The 27,572-nt window shown below is 31.2% G+C and overlaps 1 protein-coding gene across 1 annotated transcript in view; it reads left to right on the plus strand.

Annotated features, from left to right (window-relative positions):
* LOC107456269 (putative G protein-coupled receptor CG31760) overlaps nt 1-27,572 on the plus strand; it is a 263,150-nt gene that overhangs the window by 121,423 nt on the left and 114,155 nt on the right. The window contains exon 2 of the mRNA XM_087153064.1: nt 4,515-4,707. Within this exon, the coding sequence (XP_087009190.1) occupies nt 4,549-4,707 (159 nt within the window). The 5' untranslated portion in view covers nt 4,515-4,548. The remainder of the gene's footprint in view (nt 1-4,514; nt 4,708-27,572) is intronic.

The following is a 27,572-nucleotide window of genomic DNA, read 5'->3' on the forward strand; positions in this document are numbered from 1 at the left end:
AATTAGGACAAAGCTAAAAGGATTCTATACAATAATTGTAGATTAAGAAAATTATGAGTAGCATTTTGAAAAATTCCCCAAAACAGGACCTTCCATAGAATGTCTGTACAGTAAATTATTATATGATTAGTTGAAATACACAACCATTAACTGGTGGTATGTGTCTAATATGAATACAGTTACGATTATTTTGTAAATGATGGAAACTAGATTTGCCGCCAATTAAAAATACTTTTACTTTCGTATACAAGCAAATAAGCAGACGCAAAACTAAAGGAAGAAATTCATGAAATAAAATTTCTAAACTACAACCTTTTTCGAAACAGGCAGTAAAAGAGGAAAGAATTTTATTTTTTGTCACATCTAAAACAAAAATTATAGGGCACATGATTTTCGTAATTAATTTCTATTCCCACTGAAAATTCCAAGTCATCTTTCCCAAATTCCCCGATGCTATTCGCCTCCCTTTTTTTAAAGAAAATTTTGGAATAGATAATACACAAGTAAAAATATTTTCCTTCATTTAATCTACCTGGAAAATGTCTATTTTGGAATTTTATTTTAGTATTTTTCATATTTTTACCAGAAAGCTTTTATTTTTAAGCATACAGACTTAAATATATTTGAGACAAATTTAGATCAACAGGATTTGTTTTTACAGTTCAAAATAAAGCGTGAAAATAAGAGGTCATTTGAAAAATCACTAGACTGTTAAGAGAGGCGTTATTAGTTATATGTTTTTGAGGTAGGCTTAACAGAAATATTTTGTCTGATTACAAGTGGCGCTTCATTCAGTTAGTTTTTCATTGTTTTATTTTGTAATTTCGTTGAGAACCAGTTTTTTGAGTTTATAACTACTAACGTTCAACTCGGTAGCCTTGTAATTTTGAGCTCTATCCAGAAAACAAGGGAACCCCTGGATCAAGTATTGAGAGAAATTTGCCTTCGTGGAGGACTTTTCGATGGAACTAACCTGACGGCAAGTGGACTCGAACCTATATGATCCGTCTACCTTTGAGGATATTTTACGTCATCCCTGTAGTCTGCAGTAGCCGTATGTGAAATTCGTATCGACCAGCTATCTCTGGGATTCGAACCATATTCACCTCATTGGAAGGCGAACGCTCTATCCCCTGAAGAACCACAGCTCTTTTTATTCTTTAATAATTATTTTTACCAATGGATGGTACAAGAAAACAAAAAATAGGTCTCAAGTAGAGCCGTGGTGGCCCAGAAGAGAGAACGTTCGATTCCCAATGAGGTGCCCTAGGTTCAAATCCCAGCGATGGCTGGTCGATATGAATTCTGCAACAGGCTCGCACCAACCACAGTACTGATGTAAAATATTGCCAGTGGTAAACCAATCCTGGGTTAGAGTTAGCCTACTAGTGGGAGTTTTTTGTAGTTTTCCTCCTCGCGTAACGAAAATAAGGGAAGCTCCATCAAAAAGTCTTCTTCGAAGGCGAACTTCTCCTAATACTTGTTCCAGGAGTTCCCCTGTCTTCTGGATTGGGTTCCAAATTACAAGGCTGTGGAACTAACTATTGGTAGTTGTGAACTCAAAAATTGGACTGTGACGCTTAAAAAATTATAAAAAATAGGCGTAATACTCAGTCATTCAAAAAATTAATGCAAAGCATGAAAAAATTTTGGCCCTCCCTTAGTTTGAAAAAAAAACCTCATTTTTGTTGCCTTGTATTGAGGTTTTAATCATTTTAAGAAAAATGCACTTAAAATAAATATTTAACCATTTGAATTTTATGTTATAAAAGAATATAAAAATGTTATTGAAAATAAATTTCGAAAAAATATCAACTTTAAGACTTTTAATCGTTTAAACAATGCATTTTTTTATCATAAAGAAATCGCGTTTAAAAAATACTATTTTTCTTCGTGTAGCGTTTGAAAATAGAAGAATTTAAATACAAATTTCAATCTGCTGAGTCAAAACAAATTTCTTTGAGTAAATAAAAAGAATCGTCATAATGTATATTTCTTTTTCACTTACTATCCAGCTAACGGTGTTTATGTGATATAAAAATTAAATATTTTATTTAAGGTGCGAATGCATTTGCTTTTACACAACATAATATCTTTCGATTAAGAAATCACTGTAAAAACCAATATTTTTAATTTTGTAGTGTCTAAAAATAAAACAATTTATTTACAAATTTAAATCTGTTAACTCAAAATAAAATTTCTTTAATCGAATAAAAGAAATATTCATCACTTATTTTCATCTCTTTTTTAATAGCTGTGGTTGACAGCTCATAACGATAACGTGATAAAAATTTAAATATTCTTTTTTCCATTCCGAGTGTTAAAAAGGAAACTTTCCTAATTTATCCAAAAGTTCTTCGAAAGAAACGCCATCGTCGCCAAATGAAGTCAATTTTATTTTCTTCCTAGTTTGTTTGAGGTAAAGATGTTTTTTTCTCCTTTTTCTTCACTCCATCTGAATCCTCTATGATTACCCAAAACTTTGGAAAGTGGACGAGCCCTAACTTTCAATCGATATCATAATAGAAATCGATTGTAAAAGACAGGCCGGTTAGAAACCATCATTTGAACTTGTTAAGATTATTTTTTTTTTCGAAAACGATTTTTGATTTTTATAAAAAGGAAAGAGAATTTTTTGTTTACATAAAAAATACTAATAGGGTAATTAATTCTAAGTGAAGTTTTAGAAAATTCTTTTTAGATTTATCTTTTTATACTCAAATATCAGCCGTTTTTTAGGAGTCTGATTGGAAAATTAAGAAAGAAATTAAATTGTATAAGATACTTAAAGAATTATTTTAAGTTTTTCCCAGCTTGTCTTATGGCTATTTTTTTACTCTATAAAAAACAACAACTACGTCAAATTAGTGCAATTAATTAAGGAGTAATAATTATTTTCAATATTGTTTTTGAAAAATAATTTGCAGTCGTAACTAACAATTTGCTGAAAAAAGATCCACTGTAATTAACTTTAGTCATTTCATTCAAATAGGATAATTATTTCTACATTAAAAAATGCGATGCAAGCAGCAAAAATTATTATTTGCATTAATTACTTTGCAACATTAATGGGATACTTTGTTTAAAAAAAATGAAATTTATGTATAAAAATAAATATTTTGAACCATAAAAAAACATTTTACATGCTATGTATAGTTTATGTTATAAAATAAATAACTTAAACTGTAAAATAATTAGATAGTTTACATTATAAAACGAGAATTTTACATTATTAAGCAAATAATTTATAAACTCAATGAAAATAGTATTTCACACCAAAAATCATTTAATTTACACTATAAGAAAGAAATTTCAAATTGAAAAAAAGTGTATCTTATTCAATAAATTTCATATTTTAATTAATAAATTTTATACACTGTAAAAATTTCCGAATTAAATGACAGTAAAAAAAGCACCGGCACTCTGAGTGTCGGTACTTTTTTACCGTGAAATCCATTTTTACAGCAATTTGTTACGGCACAAAAAAATTTGACATACCGTAATTTTTATAGTAATAATTACCGTAAAATCACTGAATCACTGTAATTAAATAAATATTACTGTAAAATTACGATATAATTTTTGCGGTAAAAACAGATTTTACGGATAATGTCCCCAAAGTGATAGTACTTAATATCGTAATTTGATTCGTAATTTTTTATTGTGCATTTATGATTTTTTTGAATAATGCGACATTTTTGCTTATCATTATCGTAATTGAAATAAATATGTTTCGTTAGTCCAGTTTTCGAAAACCTCTATAAATATTTTACAATTATATAATCTTGTAGAAAGGGTAAATAAAGGCCTGTTTAGGCGATCCAATTTCTAGGACAGAGATTGATTGATATTGATGGAAACTTGTTTTGCTTTGAGCTTGGATCGTGTAAACAATCATCCAAGAACTTGATCCAACTTCTTGGACGATAGTAGAGCATGTTCTACTTTCTATCCAAGTTTTTTCTCCCTTAACCAATCAGCGTCTTAGGTTTTGTGCGGTCAACAAGCAGGCAGCAAATTATATCATTTTGTTGTCTGTTTTCATATGTTTTAGTTCAATTAAATTGATTTGTTGCGGTTTATTTGTGTTACTATGATTTTATTTGAATTTATTTAGTAATTCTAAACTTATGTAAGCATTATTTTATATTGTTGAATATGAACATGCGCATGCGCAAGTTTTTCTTTCGACGAATCAGTGATATTAAAGAACTTGGATAGTGTCAACGAATCATCCAATTTCTTGGAGAGAGAGATCCCTCCAATTTCTCGGATTCAAGAACTTGGACCGTGTAAACAGGCCTTAAGTATTATTCAAAGTATCAATCAATAAATCAAGAGAAATCAATTTTCAATTTAAAGCCTTATTATGGTTATAGCAAATTTGGTTCGTATTATAGCTTAAGGTACCTATTGTATGGTTCAATATGAAACCTATGTTTTTTTGCAAACACAATATAATATTAAAACTGTATTTATATAGTTGATAAAGTATGCTTTATTTTTAATTTCAGCAATGTGGTCATTTCATTTCCGGCAAATGACGTAATGGTGTGGTCATTGATGACTAGGTCAAAAGGGCGTTTGATTGGCGTCCTTTGGATGATGGCCCTAGTCTTCATGACTGCGGAAGGTTGCCTACACTGCAAACAAAAACCGCCAAAACTTCACATTCTGGCTCCAAGTTCTAGAACAGACTACTCCCTAGTAAGTCAATTCCTAATTTTAAAATCTTATGTATTTTCATTCTTTTCCTTTGTTAAACGTTTACAATGTTGATAAAGTGAATTCCATAAGGAAGGAAATTTGATAACATACACTTTAAACAACGTAAACGTTACCTGGAAAAATAATCCTAAATAACAATATGGCAATCACCCAGTATTCGCATTGCTTAACAACCTCTGCAATTACAGCACAAAAACTTTTATTTTTATTTTGAACGAAAAACAGATGGTTGTATCATAATTAAAAATTATTCAATTAGAGTATAGTAAGATTTTAATCGTATTAACTCAGATTTTGTCTTGCAAATTTAGCTCTTTATTCTATTTGTGAAAAAATTTGTACTCAACCATTTCCTAGGTTACCATTTCAACTACGATTTTGAATTCATTTTTCTAATCGAACGGTTTTATTTCACGCGGAGATAAAAAAAAATTCTTAAAATTACTGTACTGTATGTTAGTGGCATCTCTGGTAAAAAAAAAACTATACTTTTTGGTACTAAAAATCTAAATATATTGTATATGAACCAATCATTCTGTAATTTTTCCGTTCATCTGGAAACAGTTTACCATTAATTTTGGTTTTCAAAATTATTGTTCTTATTAACATAGAGTTATTAAAAAATATAAAACTGAAAAGTAAGTTTAACTCAACAAACAGTTTTAATGCCATGCTCTTAGACATCATGATAAAATACTCCAATTTTAACACAATTACCAAATTTTATCACATATTACAAAAGCAAATTTTATTGTTAATTTTATCAAAATCATTACCAATAGACTTTTATAAAGATTACTGAGCTTTTTAGTGTTTCTATACAGCCAGAATAACGATAAATTTTACAATATTCTGGTAGTTTAGACCCTACTTTTTCTCCGTTTTTTTTACTTAATAATACATATCAAGCATATAAATATGTATTACATTCAACATAAAAAAAATTAAAAACAAAAGAAAATAAGTTTTTTTTAGAGTTAAATCGTAATTTAATTTTTTAATTATTAATAATATGTACCTTTATCTTCTTAGACACTCGATATTCCTTTAAAGAAAAAATCTAAGCAATTTACAGAATTAAAATAAAACAATATACAAAACTCTTACGCAAAATTTCATAAATTTAATTAAAATTAATGAAATATTTAAGCTTATTGCCCGATGGGTGCTATAAATGATAGGGAAACAAGCGTTGCCATATGCATCAGAGGTGAAACTCTTTGCGTCAACTTCACTTGATAGCGTTATGGTAGAGAATTGTGAAATGGAATTATAGCAATTATGACGATTACGATTATTATAATTTTTAACAGTTATGATTGAAGATTTCAATTATCAGAAAGAGAATCTATTAGAGAGAGAGTATAAAGTCTTAAAATCACGAGTTCTTAAAAATTATTTTTTATCAAATTTCTTCGAGCTTTTTTTGCATAATTTTTTTAATAATATTTTATTATATTCTAAATAATACGTCATATTCATCTCGTCTGATGATAAGCATCAGAAACTGTTTCATGAAAGTGAATTTTGAGAGAAAAAGAAGATTGAAAGTTTGAGCAGACAATTTTTTTAGCGATGAATAAGTGAAAACGATAATATTATCGTTGCGTTTTATTTCTTATTCAAGTGGAAAGAATAAAGATTTTCGCTCTTTACAATAACATTTTGAAAAGAAATTCTATTCCAAGATTTTAGATGCGATCTATTCCTTTCTATTATGGGTAATGAAATCTAACTATCTATTAACTAATTAACTAAATAAGTAGTGAATTTTAATTGAAATTGAATAAAATAAAAAATGATTTCTAACTTTAAAATAATTCAAATTATTTATAATTAAATGGCATGAGATAGAATGATTTACAATTAATTTTACAGAGGTATTGCTATAAATTATGATCGCATAACAAATCCATATCCCTGGGGGTACTGAATTGAAGATTGATCATTCTCTGTTTCAGGTCAAAATTAAAATCTGTGGAAAAATAAATGGATGTATGACTGGGCCCACCCTATAAACGGGTTGTGACGTGTGTGTAGAATCGTATTTATGGCAACGGCGGAAAACGTATTCATGGTCTTAGATGGCGCCACTGAAAAATAAGATGCACATTCTATGATTTAAATTCGCTTGGTTTCAGCAAGCAGACTTGCTGGTTGACAAACGCATTCTAAACAACAACAACAATTAATTCTAACGTTTTAACCTGCTGGTAGTTCTGCACGTTAAAATTCGTATTCCAACCAGCAGTCTTCTCCGCATAGCAAAACCAGTTTTTACATGCTATTAATGTATAGTGCAATAGTGGAAATAGTGCATTGGGGAGAAACATCCTCCCAATTTTGCCCATTTGCTTAAGCGCCAGTGGGTTGATGTAAATTATAATAGTTCTATCTATTTTTGTGGTGTGTTTATTATTTTTTTCCCTCAGTGGTTTAATTTCAACAAACGTGCAAACATTTTTGCTAGACTATACACATAAACAATTTATTTACATTTTAGAGACTTTATGCATAACGTCTAAGTTGCAATAGTCTCATACATTGGAATGAGTAATATTATGTTACATATAAAACCGGTCATTACGCAATATGTCTTGTATTTAGTAGCAGATTTTTTTTCATTAATCTGTTCCGTTGTTACTTGACTTTATTTAGAGTCACATAAAATCTTAGATGGTAATGTTTGAAATTTTTAAAAATATAAAAAATAGTGAATTGCAATTAAAGTCTGCTAATGTCATACCACCGATTGTGCTTGAACGAACAATAAGAGCCACGTTTGCGACATTTGTCAATACTAGAAAGCTCCACCCTCTGTGATTGATTCGCAAGCAGTTTTGTTTGTTCAGGTTATTAACACAAAATGAAAAAAATTACTAAGAGATTCCAGAAATTCTTATTCAATTTATACAGAATTGATTCCGCAATCGTGAAAAAAATTGGGATCTTTGCAAGGCTCGTAAAAAGAAAGGACGTTAACTATGGGTTTCTGTAGGACTTCTTAAAATGTATGTAAAATATAATAAAAAAAGACGTTGTGAAAGACAAACTATTGATCTCTGTAGGTCCCATAATAGGCGCATAAAATATTTTGAAAAAAGTATTTTTTGAATGGCTAGCTGTGGTAAAAAGTAAGAAACATGTTTAAAAAAAGAAGATACTGTGAAAAGCAAACTTTGTATCTATGCATGTATCCTGAAAAACGTAAGGACGTTTCTAAAGGCAAACTATGGATGCTAGTATATTCAGGGGATTTTAAAAAACATACGTTAGGTAGCAAAAGAAAACACGTTGTGAAAGACAAACTAATCATCTGAGTAAGTCTCATAAAATACGCATAAAATATTTCGGAAAAGAATTTTGTGAATCCCAAACAGTGGAAAAAATAGGATACATATTTTTAAAAAAATATGCTGATACGTAGGCAAACTATATAAGTATGCATGTATCCTGTAAAACGTAGTAACATATTTAGCTAGAAAGACGTTTCTGAAGGCAAACTATGGATGCTGGGGATCTTAAAAAACATACGTTAGTTAGCAAAAGAAAACACGTTGTGAAAGACAAACTAATCATCTGAGTAGGTCTCATAAAACACGCATAAAATATTTTGGAAAAAAATTTTGTGAGTGGCAAACTGTGGTAAAAAGTAGGATACATATTTTAAAACAAATATGCTGTGAAAGGCAAACTATATATATTTGCTTGAACCATGTAAAACGTAATAACATTTTTGGCATGAAAGACGTTTCTAAAGACTATGGACACTAATATACTCGGTGGGTTTTAAAAAACGTACGTAAGATAGCAAAAAAAGGACATTGCGAATAGTAAACTATGAATTTAGTAAGACATATGCAACAATAATAAAAAGGACGAAATGCACATTACATAATCCTTTGATGGCAGTGTTCCCTAACAGAACTTGAAACAAGATATGCATAAATTAGTTTCCATAAGTAAATATATATTTCTATGATAAGCAACAGTCAGTCGCAAGATCAAATAAAATTAGGAAGCTAATCTTATTTATTCAAAAGTTTCGAAAATTCGAAGCGTAAAAAAAAACATTCAACATTTTTTTTCCCTGACAGACACTACATGTAATAAATATTTAGCGATTTAAATATTAAATATTTATGACTAGCATGTGTATTTTAGGAAGGAACTTTTCGTTTTAGAAAAATAAAAAATTTAACAGCTTTTAATTCTTAAAAATGGTCTGAAATAAAGTTTGACTCAACTTTCGTTCCTTCAATTAAACTAAGATTCGAAGACTTTTTGTGGATGTTCGTGACTTCTTAAAGAAAATTCAATTTCGTTGCTGCGACTTCTTTCTTTTCTTCTCTAACTTTGCTGCTTCCTTCTTCAAGGGTTAAAATGAATTAAATTTTTCGGAATTTTTTGTGTTTAAAAGTGTTAAGATGGAATTCTTTTTCACTTTCAGATTACTTTTTCAGTAGGTCTCATGCTCTGAACTGTTTGTCTCACTTCTTTTGTCATATTTGAGTTATGGGGTGCCTTGTCTGTGCTTAGTAAAGTAGCCCTTTTACATTAATTACAACGAAAGTTAAGTCGAAATTTTTTTCTTCTAATGACCACCTGGAAAATGACCTTCCGTCGTACAATGAAGATTTGTTGGACACTCTTTCAGGGGCACCATATTAGGTGGACCAACGTTACTCCCTCAGTAGGGACAGATAGAGCAGAGAAGGAAAGAACAACCATGCATTGCCTGGGATTCGAACCCAGAACCTTCTTGATGAAAGCCCAGTTCCTTTACCCCTACATAGGTCGGTCAGCCTTTAGTCAAAATTACTAATTTTATGTGTATTTCATGCTTTTTTGTTCTTTTTGTATTTTCACTTGTGTTTTAATCCATTAACACTAGACTTTTTAAGCTGAAGGAATTAAATTGCCTCAATTAAAAAATTGCATAAATTTACCCAGCATTTTCCTCTTTTAGCTACCACTTTAGATTTAAAAAAGGCATTACATGCTTTCATACTCTTACAAAAATTAATATTATTTATAAACAATATTATAGTGAGAGCAAAGTTTTTGCTTAACTTATGGTCAAAGCTACCAGAATATTATTAAATTTATCTTGTTTCTGGCTCTATGGAAATTTCAAAAAGTACGGTAATTTTTAATAATAATTTTGGTAAAATTAACAATGAATTTATTGCTAAATAATATGTGTTAAACATATAATATGTGTTAAACTAAATAATATGTAATTTTATAATAATGCCTTATTCGAATCATTTATTGGGTTAAATTTACTTTTATTATTAAATGCGTGGTAATAAAAACTATAATTTTGAGAAACAGAATTTCCAGTAATCCGTTACCAAATAAACGAAAAAATTAATAAATAAATGATTTAAATACCGAATATTTGTTTTTTGTACTAGAATTATGTTTATTCTACCAGTATTTTTTTTTCGTGCACATGCCATGTTAATAACACGAATTAAATTTTTGGAAAAAATTTTCCTTCCAATCTTGAATAAGAAATACCTAGAATAAATTATTAGTTTAAATATACAAGTTAACAAGTTAAAAAAACAATTTTTGTCATGAAAATGTCAAAATTGTGAAAATTATACAAATTGATCTATATGTCAAAAAAATTGATTTCGTAGTATAATTTGGTATAAAAACTGTTTTCTACATATTTGTACAAGCAATTAACTTTAATACTATATTATACTGAACAATTAATTCCAGATTCCAAAAAATTTCCTATTTTCTTTTCTTTTTTAATTCAAATAATTAAATTTAAATAATTTTCTGTCGTGTAAGACTTATGCCATAGCTATACGTGCAATTTTACATTGACACTAACTTCAAATAAACTCTTATAAACGATTTCTGAGCATTTTTTTTAAATTTTATAAATAAAACGAAAAGAGCCGTATTGGTTCAGGGCACAGAGCATTCGCCTTCCAATGAGGTGAATCCCAGCAATGGCTGGTCGATACGAATTCCGCATCCGGCTTGCACCAACCACAATGCTGACGTAAAATATCCTCAGTGGTAGACCGATCATGGGTTACAGTCCCCTTGCCAGTCATCTAACCGTTTTCGTGGTTTTCATCTCCGTGCAACGCAAATGCGAGTGAGTTTCATTTAGAAGTCCTCCACGAAGGCAAATTTCTCCTAATACTTAATCCAGGAGTTCCCTTGCCTTCTGGATTAGGTTCAGAATTACAAGGCGACGGAGTTGAACATTAGTAGTCGTAAACCCAAAACCTTGGATTGGAAAATTAAGTATTGGCACCTGCTTAAGAATTACCATCTTTTAATAATCATTTATACAAAATGAAGACTTATTTTTTATTTACTTTTTTAGTCCTGCACTCAATTTCTTTAATCGGTATTTCGTTTTCTTAAACATTTCTACATAATTTATTAATACTTACTGTATTTATGTAGACAACAAATTGTAAAAAGAATATAAAGGAAAATTAGCTTATAAAGTCAGATATAAGAGTAACATACATGTATGTCATTATGGCATTGAATTAAAAAACGGAAATGACTTGTTCAAATTAGTTATACTTAGTAAGGATATACTTAATAAAATAGGAATTAAAGTTTTTTTTCATATTTTTATTCTTTTTTTATCTAAAAACGAGAAAAATCACAGAAATAAAGTCCCAGAACTTTGGTAAAGAAATCCATTCATAAATCATGGCCTTAATGTCTGAAGGAAAACTATTTATAAGAATTTTCGTTTTACCGATAATTAAGAAAGAATAAACTTTAATATAGATTTTCGTGAATAATTTACTGCTGAAATAAAATTGGTTTAAAACTGAATTACTGTCACAAGTCATCAAGTATGGATGAAACCTTAAATAGAATGCCAAAGCTCTAACCAATTCAATCAATTTTGATTGTAAAAAATAAACCCAAATCCTAAAATAAACTTCAGAGGTTTTATCTTTTCTTTTCACAGATAGCCATAAATGCGGCTGAAGTTTTCGAGATTTAACAGTTCAAAAAAAAAGAAAAAATTGAAAGTTGCTCTAAGTATAAATGATTAGATAAAAGAGAACTACAATAAGTACATCATCAATCAATAAATTACGAAATGATTTATCTCATGTTCTTAAATTCTCTATATCCTTTAAAATTATTTTCATTTTTAGTAGTTTTGGTAAATAAAAGTAAATCTGCAAAGCTAAGTAAAGAAAACCAAATTATAATTTAAGGAATTTTTTAGTGATTATTAAGAAATGTCACACAAAAACTAACGTGCTATAAAACAACTAAATACTAGCTAAATACACTCTATAACAAAAAAAAATCGACGCACCCAGAAGCAATCAACGGATTGCTTTAAAATTTCGTATGCATGAATGTTTTGAACAGATCAGGCTGGAATGATGCCAACTGGGGACGTATAGTCCTTAGCGACGAATCTCGCTTCCAACTGTGTCCTGACGATCATCGAAGACGTGTTTGGAGACGCACAGGGCAGAGGGGGGATCCTGCCTTCACTATTGCACGCCACACCGGCCCTCAACAAGGCAATATGGTCTGGAGTGCCATTTCCTTTGACAGCCGGACCCCTTTGGTCATCATTAGATTTACACTTACTGCGCAGCGGTACGTCGACGACATACTAAGACCTTTTTTGCTACCGTTCCTTTTGCAGCTCCCTGGGCTGGTTTTTCAGCAGGACAATATCAGACCACATACGGCACGTGTTGCTATGAACTGTCTGCAAGCTTGTCAAACTCTTCCTTGGCCTGCCAGATCACCAGATCTCTCTCCCATCGAGCATGTCTGGGATATGATGGGAAGGTGATTGCATCTGGCACGGAATGTTGATGACCTCGTTCGACAATTGGATCGAATTTGGCAGGAAATACCGCAAGAGACCATCCGGGAGCTTTATCGGTCTATGCCAAGCCGTGTGGCAGCTTGTATCCAGGCTAGAGGTCAACACATTATTGAACTTGTTACTGTAACTCTGTAATAAATTATTCAATTGTTCTGAAATTTTAATCATTTACTATTCTGTACATTGTCTTCTTATCCTCCAATTTTCGTTTCAATCGGACAACTCCTTCTTGGTGCGTCGTTTTTTTTGTTATAGAGTGTACATTAAAAAATATATAAATTTGAAATATTATAATTATAATGTAAGTATTTGTAAATATTCACATTTCATTCCTTTTTATAGTTAAAATACATAATTAAATTATTCCATCCTAATCTTTTCCAGCATTATTAAAGCAAATTTTGAATATAGTTTCGGAAAAGTGTCACGTTTCAGAATATATCGTAAACTCAATTCCTAACAACTGTAGTAAAATATGAAGTTATTTAAAAATTGTGATATTTTATCACACTCAGGAGGACGTTCTTCTTGTATATTCTTTTCTTCTTTCAGTGATGTACTTCCATTTTCTTGTTTATTAAAATTTGAGATTAGTGTTTTCTAATCCAATTAGCTTCTTAACGAAAGAAAGCATAAAAATTTTGAACATCAACCACTCAAATTTAATCAGCTATTGCCCGTCAAGTTTAAACTCTAATCGAATTTGCTAAATGCGTTATTTTGTTGAACTGAAGTGTCTCTTATTTTCTATAGAGACAGAATTAACATAAAAGAGAGCTTTTAGTTTTTAATACAATTAAGCGTCTCTTCCCACTAAAAGGTAGTTGGGTTTTGCCTTCTTTTTTTTGTAGTAGGATAAAAAGTACATTTTGTTCGGTACTGCGGTGACGTCTATATAAAATTTCCAACCTCACCCTCACGGCCAAACAACCATTCAGACTCGTGAAACGCTTACGTGAGTATGACGTCGCACACTTCTCATTCACAGGAGAAGTGTGCGACGACCACTAAGTAAAACTTTCTAATTCACCGCGAACGAAGGTGCACACTCCTTTCCATGGTGGTAGAGTATCGGCCTATGACAAAGGAGATCCTAGGTTCGAATCCTGCAGGCAGCCAACAATCAACTCTTTTCCACTCTCTTCTCCACAGTGCAGTCTCTTGTAGAATCTAACTGTAAAAATCTTATGATGGTGTCGCAGTTTTGCATTGTTGTGGGTACGCTTTTATTGGCCGAAAAATCTCATAATAAACTGCTCGAAATTGCTTGGAAAAAATGGTTAAATAGCAATTTATTTAAATGTTATTTTTCCATGTGCAAATGAAGCAGTCAAATAACAATAAAAAATATGGTAATCAGACTGTTAACAGTGAAGAAAAAAAACATTTAGTAACTGCTTTCACCTAATACAATTAAAAAATCATAATTTTATAGCACCAACTAAGCTCATCTAATGAAGCCACTTAACTCTTTGAAACTGCGTGCATATTATATCAGAGAGAGCTAATCTGTCAGTCTCATGACCGACAGAACTTAGTTTCGCTTCCCAGCGTTGACAACACAATATTGCCTCCATTCCCTTCAAAAATTTAGTGTTTTCAGTGTCCTTCACTCCCTAATTAGTGTTCTGCACTAACCAATTCTCATTACCTAATAAAAAGTGATCCTGTGTTCAGTTAAATTTATTTTTTACGGTTTTGAAACCATGCTAGTTGTAAGTGGTTAAAATTCGTATATTTTTGTACTCACGGTCTTATAACCACACTAGTTGTAAATGGTTACAAAACCACAAAGGTAAAGAATGTTATTTACCGTAAACTTTATGATTAATCGGATGGACAGACAGCTACCGGTTATTTTAACGTAATTTTACAATGGAAATTATAACAGTATAGGATCCAGTTTCGACACATGAAATTTTTTTTTGGTTGTCATCAGCATAAAATCAATACAGGAAATGTTATCCTGTAAAATATTTTTGCATTCCGTATATAAAGGTATTTACGAGTAATATCTATTTTTCTTATTTTATTTTGCTATAATTACTCTTTTGGATTTAATTGTTTTCTAAACTAAGAGTTTAATATTGAAAGGGTTGTTTCGTTAAATTAAATGTGGGATAAATTGCACTAATATGCTATAATAAATTACAGTTAAAGTGATCCGTTAAATGGTTTAGAACTGAATGATCGCCTGCGCAATGTGATGTATGCATAATTGATTTTTAATTTATCAGCCTGTTTAGTAAACGAAAATATTAAATTAAGTTCGCAAAATCACCAAATTTATTCTAACAATATACCCTAAGTTTTAAATGTTATTTAAAATGATGAAGAGATAGAATCCTAAGCTATTGACGTAACTGAGTTAAATCTAAATCTTCGATCAATCCAATCTTGTGCTGTTAAATAAGAAAAACTTTAACTGCAAAAGGAAAAAAAAATTGCGAAGCTTAAAATAAAATGGGATCTTTCTTTATTGTTTACTGTAAGTCATAAAGATGTCTGGCGCTTTTGAAAATGCAGTAGTGCAAAAATGAAGAAATTGGAATTTTTCTTCTCTTCTGTTGAAACTTTTACAAAGATCACATTGCCAATAAATAATGCGGGTAGATTTTTTTTTTTCAGGGAGATCAACAGAATTTTTTTTATTAATATATACTAAACATTACATTATTTTAGAGTTAGTTCCATCGCCGCATGATGATATAAAATGATTTCTATTTATATTAAACGTGAGCGTAGGGTATTTATCATTATTCTTTGCTCCTATGGGGAAAAAAATCAACATGGTTTTCATTTCGATTAGAAAAAAAATATATCATAATGCTTTAATGTTACTTATCAAAGTATTTTATTACAGGTATTTGTCCATTAGCCAATTTCCCAACGTAAGGATAGTGGTTGTCGACAATGTCAACCTTGATCTATGAAAAGGTACCCCAACATAGAATCGAGTTAACATTTCTTATATACTAGTGAATTGGAATTGTACTTTGGTAGTGGTAGATACACTACAATACTCCCTGAATTTTATGTGTGATAGAATTCGATGAACGGGATACCACTAGCTGATTCACTGATACATTTTGAGATGCCAGGAGAGCTGTATTAAGATCACCGTACTTTTGCTGATCGTGAGAGCAGTATTAAGCTTGAGAGCTGTATTAAGTCCATGGTAGGGGTCCTCCTGCGTTGCCATTAGCAGTCGAGTGCATACAGGCTGACGATGTGTGTGATAGAGACTGAGTGGCAATAGCTCGAGGAGGTGGATATTGTATCAGTCACAAGTAGCAAGTCAATTGTTCAATGCTGTCCATCCATATTAGTAGGCGTGTTCATATTGAAGTGGGAGTTTCTTTCCAGGTAGGTGTGTTCACATCACACCTCGGTCACCAATGTGGGGATAGTGGTTATCGGCACTGTCAACCTTCATCTATGAAAAGGTACCCCAACATAGACTTAGGCTTAGGCTGAGTTTGATTACGGAGTACCTGTCCGCGAAGCGGACACTTCACTCCTTCATCTATGATGATGCCCGTGGGCGCCTGGAATAATGACGATAAAGATAAAAAATATCAAGCCCTTGTTGGGATATGGCGTGAGTGTTGGAAATGGAACATCATTCTGTAGGGGATGATCCCTGGATAAGAGATTGAAGTAAGGTGACTACTTCTTGGTTTTTTAGGATCTCCTGCAGTTCTTTCACTATTGAGACAAGTCGATGAGCAGAGTTAGGAGGCGTATCCTTAGGTTGATGTCTTTTTCTACTGGGGAGGGCCTCGCACCCAGAGAAATTTGAAGTATGGGCCTTGTTGTAGTTGCAGTATGTGGCTGGAGAATCTTTGCTCTTTTTGCACTGGAATGAATAATGCCCTTCGGCACATTTCATGCATCTTGGTTCGGATGTGAAGGTTCGCTGTGAATGTTCGAATCGTTGGCATCGGAAAAACTGTAACGATCCCCGGCCGCCTCTAAATTTCTCCACGCTGATCGGATAGTCCTTAATGAATTTGATGTAGTAGATTTTCATGTAGTTTGCTATCTCTGGTAGGATGATGAAGAAAAGTGGTAGTGGCCTATAGGCTCCTCCCGCTCTCTTCCTGAACTGAACAACTTTCAGGATTACTAGATTCTGTTTCCCTAATTCTAGGGAAATAGTATCCGTATTTAAGCCCAAAGGGAGCCCTCGGATGAGAACTTTTAGGATCTTGGCTGGTTGAGTTTTCTGCACATTAGTTGATGGCTCTGGTTCTTGAAACATAGCACTCTTCCGAAGTTTCCATTCGGGGTGGAGTGGGGTTCACCAGTGGAGGTGTGGAATCAGAAGATGAATTTATAGGCTTTGTTGAGTCCATATCAGTTGATTTCTTATTCTTTTTCCTCTTTCTCCTTTTGGTGGGTCGTTCTTTAGGCTTTTCAGTCTGAGGTTCTGACTCAGAGGCCGAAGCCATCACCTCACAGTTTTCTAAGTTTTGGACAAGTTCTGTATCTTTAGTTGCGTTCAATTTCTCAGTCTGTTGAGCTTCGGGTTCAGGAGAGGGAACAGGAGCTTGATCTGTCTTTAATTCATTTTCTTCCTGTTTCTTTAGTCGTAACTGGTACATGATGTTGTAGGCAGTTCCAGGTCTTTTTAGGAAGCAACTGTAGTAGGGTCCTCTCTTATCTAGCTTCTTAAGAAAGCTACGAAAGTAGTCTGCAGTTCATCCAAAGGAAACTGTAAGTAGAAGTCATTGATTTTCGTGTCATCGGCGTTTTTAGATGGCATATATTGCGGGGGAATCCCGCATGTCGAAAGTAATTCGTCTAGCGAAGTTTGATCAACGCCGGTCGGGACTTGCGTGCGAACGGAAGGGAATCCCAACATAGAATCGAGTCTACATGTCTTATATACTAGTGAAGTAGAATTGTATTTTTGTAGTGGTAGATACACTACACCCAACATGCTTAGACTCTTTCCTCTGAAATGCTAGATAAAATAACCTATTTTATAAGTGTGTAAAGCTTAATTTGTAAAAAACAAGTCAAATGGTCTTTTTTAAATTTGATTCTTGTTGTTTAAAGTTCTAATTTCATAAATTAGATTCGTGAGCTTTATTCATATTTATAAAAAGATATTTGTTTTAACTATTAAACCCATAACATTTGGCGGATTTATTGAAAAATGGAAGATTTAAGTAATCTTTCAACAGAAAATTTTAATTCTCTAAACTGCCCGAATTTGAAACAAATTTATTCTTTAAAAACAACAGTAAATCAATCTGACAAAAAACACATTTGTTTCGGTAAACACAAACAAAACTTAGTGGAACATAATCAGTGTCAACCTTTTTGAAATTAACTGTACAAACTTTTACCGTATTTGCTGTACAGAAAAGAAATCTGTTAAGCACGAAACTTTTCTTGCATGATTTTGTTACAGCAAATTTCTGACAAAATGTTTTTTTAACCTGTTACAAACGGAAATTCTCTGCAATATTTAAAATAAGAATTTTTGTAATATTACAGGATAATGTTTTTTACAATTTGTTAGCAAATATAAACAAAGATTTAAACCATTTGATTAGATAACGTTTCAGCCGAAATAATCGGGGAACACCTTGCCACTGTTTACCAAACAAAACACTAAAATCAGCAAAAAGTATGGTGAACACTACCAGAATATGGTAAATTTTACCATTTTCTGGCTCTGTGGGAACACCGAAAAGCTCAGTAATTTTTCCGAAGTGTTTTGGTAAAATTAACAAAAATACGGTTTTATAATATGTGATAAGATTTAGAAATTTTATCATTGTACCTTAAAGCATGGCATAAAAACCATTTATTCAATTAAATTTATCTTGCAGATTTGTATTTACTAAAAGTCTGCTAATAATAAATCGAAAACTAAAATTTTCGATAAACCATATGAACTTAAAATTTTACAAACTAATAGTTTAGATACCGTATAAGTTGGAATTATCAACCGAAATCATGTTTTTTTTTTGCCAGATATATCATTACCATTTGTAACGGTAATTTTACCAAAATTTCTTTCTTCATGTAAAAAGAGCAGAAATATTTTTATCCATATTTCTTAAAAAGCAACACAATTAGATTCTTTTTTTTAAAATTCAGATTAATAGGTTACTATTTCTTTTTCACTGTAACCGTAACGGTAAGAGCTCTATTTATCATTATATAAATCGTTTACTTTCAAATAACAAATCTAAAATTTTATTTCAATTATTTTAGCACTTGTGCTCCTTGGAATTCATTGATACTATTTTATCACCACCTTATAAAGTAATTAATTTTTTCTACTCAATTAAAAAAAAGCACAAACTCTCTTAAAAAAAGGAAATTTATAAATAAATTTTAAAAAAATATTCCTTTAAATAACTTTAAAATTTATGCAAGCATAAATTCATCCAAATAAATCTTCCACGAATTAATCTTAATTGTAAGATCCAGTCCTTTTATGTATTGATTTCATTGAAACCAAAGGCTCAGAAAGTATATATGCCATGATAAAATATTTACCTCTTCTAGTTGAGTTACTTGAATTCAACCATTGATGAATTTCAACGATAACTTTCACGTGAGTAGAGATGATTGAAGTTGTATATTGATTGAAGAGCGTATCAAATGATCACAGCCACGTTTTGTTGACACAATGGAAAATCACTCAAGTCATCCTTTGAGTTTATTTACTGTAGACAAATTAATCGGACGGTTGAATAAAGCTGCATTTTAAGTAGCTCTTTACAGCCTGTAAGAATTGTTTCTCAGCTCTCAAAGAAGAGCAGAGAAACATCTTAACTTTTTTTAAGAAAAATGCGAGAATTTTTTTTTTAATTTTTTGGCTCTCTATTTAACAAAGTTTTTTTTTAATAAATCTGCTATGAGATATTTTAAGAAAAGTAAAATCTAAAATCCTTTAAAATATTATGTTTTTATTTCTTAATATTTCATAGCATGTTTGAAAAGGAGATTTGAGACGCATTTTCGTTACTTTTCCCTAAAACTACGTAGTTTTTTTGTAATTTTTTGGCAATATTTAACAAAGTTTTTTCACATATTTCTTCTGAGATATTTTTAAGAGAATTGCAATTTTAGAACTTTTAAAAAATATGTTAATAATATTAATTATTTAGTTAGTGTTTTAATGTTTTTGTAGTGCATTTATGTATTAAAAGAGATCTGGAGAAATATTTTTGTAAATTTAAAAAAAAAATGCTTATGATTTTTATTTGATCATTTTTTGGCGAAGTTGGTTTACACAAATCTTTTTTGAGACATTTTTCAGGAAATGGAAATTTGCAAAAGTATTTACAAAAAAATTTGTTTAATATTTTTTTTTTAATTTCAGCGTTTCATAACTATTTATTTAAAGACATCTCGGGCTTAATTTTTTATTTCTGAACTTCAAACTTGGCTTCAAACTTGCTAAAACTTGACTGTTACAATTAAGATAAATTTAATAATGCATAAATGTTTTAAGTGCTATTTAGCAAAAAATACATTCACATATTTTCTGTAAGACATTTTATTAGCAAATTTAAATGTCTAAAAAATGCTTTAAAATTAAAAAGTTTGATTTATTTTTGTCTAAATCATAAAAACTTTTATATGTTTTAAGCATTCTGAAAAAAATCGGAAAAGTTTCTAATTCCAAAATTGCATATTTTTAAAAAAATATACAATGAAATCTAATTTCCGGACTAGAAATTTAAGAAAAATGGGTTTTTGAAAGTCAATTTGTATACAAAATTTACGATTATTTAACATATTTTTTAAGAATTTAAAATACTTTTAGTATAGCTACGATTAATTTTTAAAGCAAGGCAAATAAATACGTACCTACCCTAAGAAAAAAAAAGTATGTTCAAAACTACCAGAATATGGTAAAATTTACCGTGCATCTGGCTCTATGGGAACACGTCAATTATTACTGAAAATCTCGTTAATTTTTACTGAAGTGCTATGGTAATGATTTTGGAAAAATTAACAGTAAAATACGGCTTTATTATGTGTGATAAAATTCTGAAAATGTGGCAAAGTGTAGTAATTTTATCATGATACCTTAACGCATGACATAAAAACTATTTAATCGGTTAAATTTACTTTTCAGTTTTATATTTCTTACTAAATGTGTGGTAGTAAGAAGTATAATTTTGAAAACCTGTCAGCTTTTTCCATATCAACGGTAGGTAGGTTACTGCATCATTTCCGTCGCAATAGAACCGCATAATGGGTCATTGGCGACGGTCTGGAAAATATCCCGGAGGATGATCCGAAGACCCATATGAAGGGAAAATGCTTCAAATAAATGGTTTAAATATGACTTATTTTGGATTAATTATAAAGAATTAGAGTTTATTTTATCAGAAATGGCATTACCATGCAGTGCGGTAATTTTATTAGGTCTTTTATCTCCGTGTAGAATCTTTATTTTTCGTTTACAAAGGATCAAGAAATTTAAATCAGATTAAAAATTTAAATCTTATACATCTGCAAAATTTTTTGATGTTTTTAAATGATGTCTTGACAATGACTTATTTTCAAAATTAAACTGTATAATATGAAAAAGACAATATTTACTGTCAGTATAATTCATTTTTTTGAAAAAAAGATATTGCGTAGCTCTTATTCTGTATTTTTATTAATTAAAGGTACAGGTAAAATATTAATTTATTTGAAAAGTCTGGAATTGTAGTATCATTATAATACCGGAAATTAAGTACCATCGTATTTTGATATCACATTCAAAAATATTAAATAATTATTTTAAAATAATTTTATTATTTAAACTTTTTTTGTTCTACAAATGTCTTATAGTAGACGTTGAACTAATATCGATTTGAATTATCGTTGTATTATGCAATGTAATTATTGACGTGACGATTGAATGAAAGAATTTAAACTTTTGAGGAAAATTTATCAATTTTTGAAGTTTAAATCTTTATCTCAAACCGATTGCAGTTTTTAGTACTTTACAAAACTAAGAACTACTGAATTGCATTGTTTCAATTTAATTCTGTTTCTAAATTACGGTAATACAATCCATAATAATTATGATATGGATCTGAAACTATGTTTAAATTTATTCCTCATGCAATTGGAAAAAAATGTCTAAAGTGCAGCTTTAGCGATGGCAGTTTATTGAGGATGTACAAAGAGCGAATTCAAATAAACTAAAGTAGATTAATATTCGACTAAAAGTTAATAAAATGCTATGTTCTAATTACGTGCATTTGTCGAGACTTTTAAAATATTGCCAAATTTTGCGATAAAAAGTATTATTTGGAAAAGCCATAAAAATTGGTGAAAACAGGCTCTCTGTGAAATCAGCAATGTTCAAAGGTTAGCTTTGCTTTAAGTATAATTTAAATTATTTTGCCATTACTAAAACTTTCTTTGTATCGTCCTTTATCGGAGTGACCGTTAGAGACGGTCCCTTATAGTAGATCACCAAAGTTAACGCTGTTTTTCGAAGCTTTGTCTCCAAAGAAAATGAAAAAAAAAAATAAACATTTATATTATCGCTTTATTACGCATTGGTTACAACTGGAAAAAGTCGCCATGGATAGGAGGCGTTGGAGGCTACGCGTGTTTGAGGCAGCCGAGGCCTGTAAAGGGCTGTCGTGCTGAAGAAGAAGGTTACTCATTGGTCAAATGCTTTTTTTCTTTTCTGGATTGACTCCAATAAACGAGACAGCATTTTAAATCATGGGTTGCAAAAATTGTTTCAATTGATGCTTGTCCTCTTGTCGCCGGATTAGTTTTCAAATTCTGCGTATATACGTGTTTTAAGAAATAACAAAATACTTTTCCATCGTCAGTATTCATATTTATATTAAAATTACTGACAAGACAGTAATCATAAGTAAATTATTATTATGTAAATACATTAAAAATGTCTGCTGGTGAAAATTAAAAAAAAGGAATTCTGGAACAATTATCAAACAGCAGCAGTCGCCACAACAACGCTTGCAATGACGACGCTTGCGTACTATTTTTTATTACTCTTGAACACTGAAAGGTGTGATGACGTCCAAATAAGGTGCGCACGCCACCAAACCCAAAACAACACCCATTTTGCCAATGGGTAATAAAAACGGAGTTTGAGTACCTTACACTTGAAGCAATGAGAGGATTTTAAAGTATAATCTTGCCGTGAAAAATATTTTGGTTTTAGAACAGATAAATAACTTTAATATCTTAAAAGTAATTAAACTTTTTTAAAAATCGCTCATTTGCGACATTTTTAAAGACTATATACGTCTAGATAAAAATTATCAAAACTATTACTTTATTCTCAATTTTTGCAAATTTTCATGAATCCAGGTAATGCAGCATTGGAGTAAATTTTTAAATATTAAATAATTAGACAACTAACGCCTTTCATTTTTACCAAACTGTGCTTTTCTACATATTGATGTTTTGCGCAATTTTCGAAATAAGTGTAGACAGGGCTGGTTTTAGATAGGCTAACAGTCATGAGTAACTGTTACAAATTATTCGTAAAAGGCATCATTTCATATTACGACGGAGTATTCGAAAAACAGCCTTAAGCATCACTAACTGAGATCAGTGAGCTGGTTACTGACCACTTTCATCAGCTAAATTGTTCGACCGTAATGTTCTCGTTTTCTCAGATCCTAAGTTCTCAAGTCTAAGTCCAGCTACCAAAGCTCGGGAGCCATATTCTCTGCAGAGGATTAAAATTGCGTTTCCCAGATCGTAGCCTATAGCCTATTGAGCAGATCTAGTGCAACGTAAATAAAATACTACAACTACTACATCTTTTCGTTAATTAAAAATAAAAATTATAATGATAAAGTGCATGGCTGAATAAATATTATAAAGAAAATATCGTTGATTTCAAATCTCATGATAATCAAATAAGGAATCACAAAATGTAAACAAGAAATAAATTCCATCGAAAAGAAATCATAAACCTTACAGCCGTTACGCAATAGATTGTAGTGTCATCCATTGATTTTAGGTGACCATATTTAAACCAAGAACTTAGAATATTCTTGAAAAAGAAATTACTCTAATGTATCAGAACAATGTGGGTGTTCGTTTACCTCCGAAATGTTCGAAAAAAGCTCGGATTTATCCAAGCATTAGGTTCAGCTTATAGCTTTCATAGAAAAAGGCAGTAAGAATTAAACACTAGCTCAAAACATACTGAAGATGAGAACAAAAGTGAATGTAAATAATATATAATAAACAAAAGTAGAAAGAGCAAATATGTGACGAACAACACGGCAATCATCACTTCTAAAAATGTTATTCATTTATTATTCCTATACTATTATTTATTTTTATTAAGTGAGAGTACAAACTATTTTAGAAATGCCTAACTATAACTGCAAAGTTTATTTTCCATCAGAACAGACGAAACAGTAGAAAATTAAAAATATCAGTAGCCCAAGTTTGAATATAAATCAAAACTCGGATAATGACTTGTTATCCTTATTTGCATTTTAATTAAAACTTTTACACTCCTGACAAATTCTAGTTAGATTTTACAGTTGAAATAAATTCTTAAATGTTTAACTTTAAATCTTAATCATTATTTAAAACTCAAACAAAATTTTCAAAAAGCATCAATAAACTTTATAAAAAAACACTTAAAATCTTATGTCTTGTTCTATGAATTCAGTTCAAATCAGTTTAGGGTTCATTTTATTTAATAATAGAATGCTAAATGAACATTCACTTTTTAGTCACGTTTATAGTTCTGAATTATTTCTGTTTTTTTTTCCTATAAACTAAACAATATTCATAAAACTTTTCAAATGCCTGTCTACTTTTCAAAAAAAAATATTACGTACCGAAGGGATAATAACAAAAATTACGCGTATTTAGAATGTTTATAAAAATATAATTCATTATTTTAAATTTCGACTCCAATTTATTTTAAATTGAAATCAGGAGAAAATTCTAAATTTTTTTTATTTTATTGAAAAACTTAAATATATGAGCTGGATAAAATATAATAATCTCTAAAAATATAGATAGTTATTTTATTTATTTATTTCTTCTAGTAAAATTTTAAATTCCAGATGAAGTATTTAAAATTAGTTTAGAAATGTGCTTTATAGTAGAAAAGATAAATCCCATATCTCTTTAAATTCTTTTAGCTAAATAAACTGAATAGATATCATCATAACTAGAGATATAATAAATATATTCATATATGCAATATTTTATTTTAAAGCTTTATTAAAAATAAGTCAAGAAAAGTGAACAAAAGTCACGTCAAAAATAGTGCTTTTTATGAATGGATGTTTCTTATTAAGCCACTTAATATACAATTTTAGAATCAGTGTCAAAAATTGTGACAAAAATGTATTCTATTCACATTGGAGTAACTAATTAACGTTTAACAGAGAAAATTAATAAACTGTGATCATAGATTAAAACAATTAACACTGTGAGCATAAATTAAAATAATTAAACTCTAAGAGTATTGTCAGGGTCACGTGATGTAATAACACGCATTTTCTGATGTGGCGAGCTAAAAGCTTGATATTATAGATATGATCATTTTTTTTTGTTTTGGTTTTGGAACGATGGATGAAAAAAGAATAATAAAATGGTGAATTAGTTTTTGTAGAATTTTGCGTTATTTCTTTTGTAAAAGGTTACGACTGACAAATGTGCGGGGAAGATCCCAATGGATTTCGAAATAAAAGATTGGTAGTTGTTTGTTCTATGAATTTCAAGTTGTTTGATGGAAGATAGTGAGTTATTTAGATTGTCTTGAAATTGGTTTAGGAAGTGGCATTTTTTTTTGTAAGAAGGTGCAGTTTAGAAAGTAGTAGGTGAAAAATGGCATTTTTAGGAAGAGCTTTAAAAGTAGATTTGAAGTGTTTGGCGGAAGAGTTAGGAGAAACGGCAACGGAAGACATGAGAGTTACCGAATTAAAGAAGATTATATTGGCAAGTACGGAGTACGAAGAGGAGTTTGTGAAGGAATTATTAAAAAGAATAGTTAGTGGAAGAGAAGAAATAAAGCGCCAACAAAAAGAAGATGAAATTAGGCGACAAGAATATGAAATTAAGCAACAGGAAAGGGAAGACGAATTAAAGCGGCGAGAACAGGAAAGGGAAGATGAATTAAAGAGGCGAGAACAGGAAAGGGAAGGTGAATTAAAGCGGCGAGAACAGGAAAGGGAAGATGAATTAAAGCGGCAAGAAAAGGAATATGAATTGGAGAGGTTGAAGATAGAAGCTTCATTGGTACATACTGGTACTATAGGAGAGCCGAGCAGCTCTCGAAATGAAGAAACAAGAGAACATGTACCTGGTGGATTGCAAAAATTAATGCGTACTTTTGATCCAAAAGAAGGTGATATAAGTTTTTATCTAATATTGTTTGAAAGACAAGCACGAAGAGTCCATATAAAAGAAGAAGATTGGGTAACGCATCTTGTTGGATTATTGCCTCTAGAAATGGCGAATTTAATTGCAAGGGAGCCTGAAGAAAAAGCAAATGATTATAAACATGTAAAATGTATGTTATTGAAAAGGTTTAAATTGAGCCCAGAAGCATTTAAAATAAAGTTTAAGAGACATTGTAAAGCGGCTGAGAGCACTTGGCGAGATTTTGGATTTGAATTGGCGAACTATTTTAACGAATGGGTTTCGGGACTAAAAATTAATGATTTCGACAGCCTGAAACAACTTGTCATTGTCGAACAGATAAAAGAACGAGTACCTGGAGACATACAAAATCATTTTATTGATGAGTGGAGTAGAATTTGCTCAGTTGACACACTTGCTGAGAAGTTAGATGAGTACGAGAATGCAAGGAAATATAACCAAACTACTAAATTCATTGCTTCTCAACCATATAGGAACTTATACCGGGAAAAACCAAACATGGTTAGTAGAAGATATCATACATTTGGTGAAGGATATAAACATGAGCATAACAACCATGGCAGAATTGATAAGCGGAGTTCTTCCCAAAATCCAGTCACATGTTTTAATTGTGGACGAGTAGGACACTTGGCACGATTTTGTCGAGATAATAAAGAGAGGAGAAGAAACATTGAAGGCAAAGTGGCCGAGGTTCAAGTATCGGAAGGGCAAATGTTGGATTTTGTTGAGAGCAAATCAGACTGAAAGTCACGTAGAACAAACTGAAAACTTAGCTTTTATTTACATCCAAAAAGAATATAAAAACAATAAGATGTTGCCAGCACAGGAAACTCAAACTATCTAACTAATCTCGAACTCAAACCTCAACATCCTCCCCACCCTGGTCGACCTCGAGGGGGATGACCAGAGCTACCGGACGGGTTATATTGTGACCATTAACTCTCAGCTCACAGGATCTTATTTTTCCGTCTCGTCCTTCATGCAAGTTCACCACTCTAGCTTTCTTCCACATGTGACGTGGTCGGACATCTTCTTGTAGAAGTACAATATCGCCAATTCGGATGTTAATGATATTGTCCTGATTACGAACTTGATGAAATGACCGCAATTGAAGCAAATATTCCTTAGACCATTTTTTCCAAAAGCAGTCGAGTAAGTCCTGCTGCTGCTTGTAGAATTTTCTTAGCTTTGTGTTGTTATTTGGGCTGGATGGAATGGCCGTTAGTTTCCGTCCTGTCAAGAAATGGCTTGGTGTTAAGGCTGTGGAACTGTCATCTTCGTATATCAATGGTCGGCTGTTCAGAGCGGCTTCTATTCCAATGAGGGCCGTGGACAGACCTTCCTCGTCAAGAAGTGCTCGTCCGAGTACCTTTCGTAAACATCGCTTGACAACTCCGATTAGGCGTTCCCACCAGCCTCCCCACCAAGCCGCTCGTGGGGCGATAAATTTCCAAGTTATGCCATTTTGGGCATAGTATTGCTGAGTTTTAGCTGATGACAGAACTTGCCATAGCAGAATCAAGTCCTTATTTGCTGCATGAAAAGTGGTAGCATTGTCGGTATAGATTGTGTGTGGGAGTCCTCTGCGGCCAACAAAACG

The sequence above is a fragment of the Parasteatoda tepidariorum genome, chromosome 10 (assembly GCF_982258835.1).
Source record: "Parasteatoda tepidariorum strain Cologne lab strain chromosome 10, Ptep-v5.0, whole genome shotgun sequence".
Lineage (NCBI taxonomy): Eukaryota > Metazoa > Arthropoda > Arachnida > Araneae > Theridiidae > Parasteatoda > Parasteatoda tepidariorum.